Here is an 8,168-nt window from a genome sequence, read left to right as displayed (position 1 = left end):
ATATAGTAGTAAACTACTAAAAGTTATCAATAGCATTAAATAACATGTCAATGTCATACTGATTACGACTATCGGAAGAGCACATATTGTTTACATAGTAATTAAAATATTACAATGATGATACTACTGAGGTCATTTCAGACGGGCGAATTTATTCTCGTACTTCGGTTGAACTGAGGTTTGATCATTTATACAATGAGATTACGCGACTCGATTGATAGTCGATCGATTGTATAATCGATCATTCCATCCGGATTGTTAATTGTTATTATACCAATCGATACCTTCCACATCAAACCGATTGATAGTTTTATTAGTAACTAGTTGGAGTGACCAATCAATGCACATGTAGATAAAACACAAATGTAGAGAATAACAAAATAAATCTTTTAATTAGCAACAGCTCTTTTTATAATTATGTTAAAGAATAGGTAATGTTGCTCAATATTACACTTTTAACGATAGGCGAATGCTCCAACGAATGTTTAATGCCTAATTCTACTACTATATACGTAAATGATCTATGGCGGTGCGGGCGGCGGCGGCGCGGCGCAGTGCGGTGCTATCGAGCGGACGGCGAGGGGGGCCGCATAGACGCGCCCCTTCCCTATCGATTCGCGATGTTCCGAGTTGGGAAAATCGAATGATCAAATAAAAAGCTCTATTTTTAAGACGTTTTTAAAAGGTACAGATGAAAGCTTTTGCGTCAGGGTTTATTATGGGTGGTCTATGATATGGAATTGTTATTTTTTTGTGATATTTGATAGCAATTTGAGATACGAATAAAATAAATATGGCTTATAATTTTCTTATTAAAATATTTACTTACGTTCACGATTTTTCGTACAGGGAAACATAGAAATTCATGATAACTAGTAAAATAATTTAAAAAATATTTAAATCATTCACTCAACCTAGAATATTTAAAATCGATTCGATAAGAACGCGAGTAACTCGAATGAGCGGTATCAAGTAGAGCGATCGAATTCCGGAGCAGGTTCCATTTCGATAGCGATCGGCACGCGTCGTGTGTCGGTCGGCAGTGTGCTCTCAGCCCCCGGGAGCGCGGGATGGGTGGCGCGCTGCTGCTGGCGCTGCTGGCGGCGGCGCGGGCCGGCGACCCCAACGCCACCGACCTCGCCTCGCCAGAGCCCGACCTCGAGGAGAAGGCCCCGCTCTTCCCCACCGACCTGTTCACCGATGAGCAGCGCCGCTCCGGGGCCGTCTTCCTCCACGTGATAGGCATGGGCTACATGTTCGTGGCCCTCGCGATAGTCTGCGACGAGTTCTTCGTGCCCTCGCTGGACGTGATCATCGAGAGGCTCGCGATCCGCGACGACGTCGCTGGGGCCACGTTCATGGCGGCGGGGGGCTCCGCGCCGGAACTCTTCACCTCCATCATCGGAGTGTTCGTGTCGTTCGACGACGTCGGCATCGGCACGATCGTGGGCTCGGCCGTGTTCAATATCCTGTTCGTGATCGGTGCGTGCGCCCTGTTCTCCCGCACCACGCTCTCCCTCACCTGGTGGCCACTGTTCCGTGACTGTACCTTCTACTCGATCAGCCTCATGGTGTTGATATACTGCTTCCGTGATAACGTGATATACTGGCAGGAGGCGCTCGTCCTCTTCTCGTTGTACGGCGCGTACGTGATGTTCATGAGATGGAACCAGCCAGTGGAGCGGGCGCTGAAGAAGCTGATATACAAAAACAAGGTGACCAGAGTTCGGAGTACGGATCAGCTGATGCCAACGGTGAGCTCGCCCGCACAAACCTTGCATGCAATTGACGTGGATTTGGCTTCCTTTCGGCTTTAAATTGTGATATACACTTTAAACAAACTTTTTACGAATCTAACAATATTATCAAAATTATTTGCTTTTTTAATTTACCAAATCCACGTCTCACCCTAGGAAATGTTTAGTTTGATAGAGCCTGTGATTTAGAACAAAATCGATCTTTGAATTAGTGATCCTAGTAATAGCATTGATGTCGTAACGTATTTGAGTGTGCTGTCATATTTCATAGTATTATATTGCGATTAGCATTTATTATTCAAACTCGAACATAAGCCGAACTTTATACTAAACAAACACTGCTCGTAATTCAGATTTGGTAGGCGACAGAATTGAATACAGAACGGAATTACGTACTTGGAATACCGAAGCCAGTGGACTATTTGTTTGAATATCGAATTAGGCGTATCCAAACGGGTCTTGTTTCGCGTGTTCAATCACTGGAGTTTCGCTCAGTCCGTCACTGTTCGTAGAACAGTTTTTTTTGCAATCGGACCGGAATCGTACGCGATACGAACGTTGTACTCGTGGAATTACGTGTTTATCGTACGATTGGCCGAGTTCGCGGCCATGGTCGTTGTCTATCGTTGTTTATTAGAGTACTACCGTTGTTTGAGGTGCGTTGTTATGGCGACTGCACGGCAGGCTCGCCCTGCGTTGCTTACGTAACGTTAGCGTGATCGGTTCACGTGTGGATTTTGATTCGATTCGGCCGATTAAGGTGTATTTTCATGGGAACGATTAGCGAAGTTAGTTCGGGAGAGCCGAAAGAATTGGGTTAAGTTTTTATTGCTGTAACGATCGCTTGGGTCGCGTGTCTCAGGACCGCCCGCCCACCGCCCTTCCGTTCGCTCCTTAATCGTGCCGTGATATCTATGATAAATAAATAACGCTTTTTACCCTAATAGTTCCAAACTACGATTCGGATAATGGGCCTTATTACATACACAGTGATAAGTACGTACATAAATATTTAATCGTAGAAGTCTAAATTCGTTTAGATTAATGACTAATTGGGTGTAGAACCTATAATCTTATATCTGCTAATACATCGAGCCATTAAGTCGCTCGAATCGTCATTTTAATCAAAAATTACTATTATATGGCATTTGATATGTAATGAATCCAAATTAATTTCCGTTGATTATTTATTGAGGTCCCGAATAATCTAAAATAGTTTCTTATTTATTATCTAATTATACTGATCTTTCATCTACAATACGCGGAAATAATTTTTCGCAATGCAAAATTGTGCAATTTATACCATATCGCGAATAATAACTAATAAATCATTATGTTTAAATAGTTAAGCGTGAAACACGAAATACAAATGCGGCATTGGAAAAAATACTGAAAAGATGAGCTCAAAAACAAAGCAACAAAACAAAAATCGTAATTTCAAAGCCAAGCATTACGTAAGCTAAACAGAGGCTAAAACGTGTATTTTTATTAGGGACTGGAACCTCCGTTTGTTCATTGGGATTTGTACTAGAAAAATAGAAAAACGTTTAAACATTTTCGTTTTGGGAATGAAGTTTATTCCGCATTTTAGTGCTATTTAGTTGAATTAGCCAAAAAATCTTATAATGACCTCGACCAATTTTATTATACTTCATGACTTATAAAGAAGCTTAAACTTTACACTGTTATAGTCCTCAAATAAGATGCCTTCAGAATAACCTTCGTAATCTATATAACTTAATCTATCCGTAATAATTATATACACATTTACGTTACTTCTACAATGTTAACCTTCAGTAGTAAATCATTAAGAATAACAATACAACAATATGGTAGCATTAACCACTTCACATAAAACGTGTAGAGAAACAAAAAACCAAGATCCGTTACTGCAATTACCTACGAGCGGCCTACGTTACGCCACCGCTACGAGCCTACGAGGCTACGCCGTAGCGATAGCCGTAGCGCTAATAGCCCTGTCGACTATTAAAAGTGATGCATTGTTTTGAGCGAATGCAAGCGAAACTCGCCATAAAGCTAAAGTCTCGTAATTTAATAACAATTTCGCTCTTACATTATATTCGAGATTTATGTTCAATAGCGTTAAAATGTGCTTGATCACATTACAACGCTTATGTTTTAATTTTTAAGTAATTTAACTAAATTCACACTCACTTCTATAGGTCAGTTAAAAGACTTGACCCAGTTAATAGGAAGAGTTGTCCCACTTACATCGTTTCGACTGATAATTTCTTTGCCTTTAAAACTAACAACGTAGTCCAGTAAAGTCGAAAATAAAATACTGCTTTCTCCACTAGCGTACCCACCCATTTGTGTATTTTTAGAATCAAGTTAACCTATCTAATGGAAACCTTGTCATATTTTAATTAACACAAACAAGGTGGACCTTTGGTGTGTTGACCTTTCTCGTGTCAACGTGGTGTTGAAATAAAACATATGTACATAACTCTGTAAATAATGTCCCCTCGAATAAGCGCCACCGCGCTGTATAATTATAACATAAAGAAAACGAGTTCTGCTATGAAGAGTTTTTCGATATGCTTTTTTATTTTGCCTGAAGCTTTGTTATTGAATGTGTTATTCTCTTATATCATGGATCTGTTTCTGCTTCACTATAAGGCACGGAGCTCTTCGTAGCGTATTTGCTTGGTGTACGGTTAGCTGGGTAGATGTCATATAAACTAATGAACTCTTTATGTTGATATATTTTCGGAGTTTTTATTTTCAAAATGGATAGGATTTATTTTTTCAATAAGTGGTGCGTGAAATTGAACCCGGAAGAACAGCATAATAACACACATCTTTAGCATATCTCGACTATATGACTTCTTTCTTCTACGTTACGGGATATTTTACCTGGCCAAAATTGCGTGATTGCGTGAAACCACAATTATTCACATAAATTATAAGAATTATACGCAAAAAGTTCAAATAGCATAAACGGAAAAAGCAATTAAGTTACCATTTTAAAATAAATCCAAATTCTATCTAGCAATTGTAAAATTCGTTACAGAATTGGGTCGTTCGTTTAAATGTACTTGTGACGAAACTACGGCCAATCTGTAGCAAATCTGAATAGTATAGAATTTTATTCTATACCACAATCTACGCTAAATTGAATTAATTGCCAGTTTTAACATTAAATATTTTTTATTCTGTCTTAAACCTATCTTACAAGAGTAGAAATTTTACGTAGTATCCCGATTTATTACTATTTAGATATGGTGAAAGTAAATTTTAGTATCAACGTTTTGGCTGAAACTCTTTTGTATTCCACTGCTGGGCTGTTTCCCCACAACTACAGAAACTAGAGCGTAGTCGACGATGCTACACCAATGCGGCGGACATCTGAAAAAATGTAAAAGAATACCTATCCTTAAAACTTAACCCATCCTTAAATCGTACCCGTAATACTAAACGTAGCTTAACAGAATACGAATATCCCATTCCACGTATCGCAATAGCAGATACACTTACAGCCAGTAATTAGGTTTAACCGAAACGTACGCCTGCATCAGCACATTACGTATATTAACGTTAGGGAGCATGCCTTAAGAATTCCTTATTAACTTGGCCCGCGTTTACGTTCTCTCTACGCTAACACAATTTATTATTGCGAAGTTTTCACACATTTTATTTAAAGAAACCAAAGGAAAATAGCATTTACTAAGTATTTAACGACTTAAAAATATTTTTAAAAAGATTTTTATGTTAAATTTCTTGAATTTCTTTTCGGTAAGAGTTTGGGCTAGGTTTAAATTGCATTGATTCTTTGAATCATTTTAATTGACAATTAAATATGTATACACAATTCAATCATAATAAACACGCTTGCTAATGGTTACATTCCGGTTCTGAAATCGTAAACGGTTTATAAAGCTTTTTAATGATACTTCCTTTTAATGCTCTAGGGACGCCAGAAAGATTATCTTTCTAAATTGAATTGAAAGGAGATTAGCTAGACTTTACATTAAATATATCTATGATAGTTCTGGGTTACGAAAAGTATAGAACACTTTAGACCTTCATTTGATGAAGAATACTTAACACTGTGCATTTAGCCAGTAAAATCGAACAAGAGATAAAAAATCAAAATCACATACTACCAATACATTGGAAGTCGCTATAGACAACTAAGCCTTTGGCCGCTCGCCAAAGTGTCATACTGTATTTTGCAGTTTCAATAACGCAACCTAAATGTAAAATTTATGCCAATTTGGCCCACGCGTGCAATTTAATGGGCGTTAAATACGACCGCTAATGCGAGAATTATAACCACAAATCGACTCGCAGGAAATTTGATAAATCGTTTGTTATTCGCCGCAACAACACGTATATTAATCAGCTAATAGATTAACGATCTATCAATAGAATAATTTGGTATCGGAAACACATTAATTCGAGTCAATAGTATTATTTTAAATACAATGAAATGTAATTTCTGTCTGCCTTTTTATTTTATTTGTGATTTAATTCGCAAAATTGATATTAAACAATCGATAATAGATTGTATATATGGAAAAATCACATACTCTTGTAAATAAGTCAAATAGACATGTAATAGACAAAGTGAGCATTCAGTGCACGCACAGACAATGCACCCAATGTAAATAAGCGCTGTAAACTTATGACATTGAAATTAACATAATAATTAAGTGTTCTTTTAACAGGACTTACACACTATGTGTAAGTCCTGTTAAAAGAAGATAATACGTCATTGAGTATACTTTGAAACAACTCATAGATAAGTATAGATATCTCACCACCTTGTAATTGAAGGAAGCCATTAAATGGCTTAAACAGCTGACATGCGCAGTTAAGTGGTTGAAAAACACGAAATCGAAGAAAAAGTGAGGAGACATATCGTTTCATTCGTAAATGATCTAAAAACTATTTTTTTTAAATATTTTTCCAACACAAAAATAGTTACATTTTCTTGTTAGGAGTGCGTAATATTTACTAATCTATGATAGAACTTTAACATTTTGAAACCGCTAGTAACCATTGTGCTTTTATAAAAAAAGAAATAAAAGTAACAGTAGTACTACAATATTCAAATTACAGAGAGGACCACCTCTACAGTCGGAAAAAGGTTAAATCTACTTTATTCCAAGCTTCATTAAAAACATTAAATTAACGACTTAATTTTGTTGCGCAAATCCTTTATTTTTACACATCCCCAAAATAACATTTTTCCTCACGAGTATTTGCTCTCTCGCTAATTATTTTTAAGCGTTCCCATCCACAAAGTTGTTATGACAGACAAACACACGGGCACTACAATTAAGGTCAAAAAGGCAACGTTTCATTTATGTTTCATGCTCATGAGAGCTCTACGTGACACACTACGCGTGGAATAGACAATTATTTAGATTTTTTTATCTGTTGCGGGTTTGACGTAATACTTTTTTAAAATAGTAGGTTAAGTAAACTTTACTGTATATAAGACAGTATTTGTGGTTTCACTCATTAAAACTAAAAGATTTTATAAACTTACTTGCTGACCCGGCAAACGTTGTGTTGCCATATAAATAAAAAAATGTTAAGGGTGAACGACCCTTATCACTTAGGGGTATAAAAATAGATAGTAGCCGATTCTCAGACCTACTGAATAGGCATATAAAATTTGGTGAAAATCGGTAGAGCCGTGTCGGAGTAGTACGATAACTAACATTGTGACATGAGAATTTTGTATATAAGATAATGTCATATAGTTTTTAGCAAATAAAATCTGTAAAAATATCTTGAGTTAGGTAGAATTTCTTACAATTTCTCCTACTTTATAGTATGGAATAAACGAAAAAATTTAACTCGCAGACTCGCAGACTCGGTACGTACTGTGGTTATAATACTAGGACGCTCAAAAATCCATTACTAGTATTGAAATAAAATACAATTACATACTTAAAAAGAGTTACCTTACTTTTAAGATAAACAAACACATTCGAAAATTAATTACTACTTTTTACTGTTACCTATCTCCAAAACATTTCAAATTCCCGACACATAAGCGCAAACAATAAAAATAATTATAACAGTCTAGAGCCGTTAGGTTCTACTTAAATGAAAATACACAAACTACAGCATATGTACAAACTACTTTGTGGTTTCATTACAATTGGCGAACAAACAGTGCTGTGGTTCTACAATTAAGAACAAAATGGAAACGTTGCACTAACGCTCATAAAGGCTCTTCAGCCTTGATATGCGCCGCGAATAGAAAATGATTTAGATTTTTTATCCATAGCAATTCTGAGTATGCAATATGCATCTTCACGGTCTATTCTTTCGTTTTTAATATATTTTATCTGGAAGCCTCCAAAGAAGACATTTTGATAAACTTTGATCAATTATCTGTTAACAGTATTGTTATTAGTCATCTGTAAAAAT

The 8,168-nt window shown here is 36.6% G+C and overlaps 1 protein-coding gene across 4 annotated transcripts in view; it reads left to right on the top strand.

Moving 5' to 3' along the window:
- Window positions 1-952: 952 nt before the first annotated feature.
- LOC140752276 (sodium/potassium/calcium exchanger Nckx30C) overlaps window positions 953-8,168 on the top strand; it is a 91,736-nt gene continuing 84,520 nt past the window's right edge. The window contains exon 1 of one of the 4 annotated variants that reach the window (XM_073086503.1): window positions 953-1,754. In XM_073086503.1, the coding sequence (XP_072942604.1) occupies window positions 1,071-1,754 (684 nt within the window). In that variant the 5' untranslated portion in view covers window positions 953-1,070. The remainder of the gene's footprint in view (window positions 1,755-8,168) is intronic. The other 3 variants (XM_073086502.1, XM_073086504.1, XM_073086505.1) reach the window with 3 other exon arrangements.

Source organism: Epargyreus clarus, unplaced genomic scaffold (genome assembly GCF_041222505.1).
Source record: "Epargyreus clarus isolate Ecla_fem2 unplaced genomic scaffold, WU_Ecla_fem_2.2 ptg000024l, whole genome shotgun sequence".
In the NCBI taxonomy this organism is placed as follows: domain Eukaryota; kingdom Metazoa; phylum Arthropoda; class Insecta; order Lepidoptera; family Hesperiidae; genus Epargyreus; species Epargyreus clarus.
The sequence above is the reverse complement of the archived record's forward strand: the minus strand, read 5'-3'. Positions and strand labels throughout refer to the sequence as shown.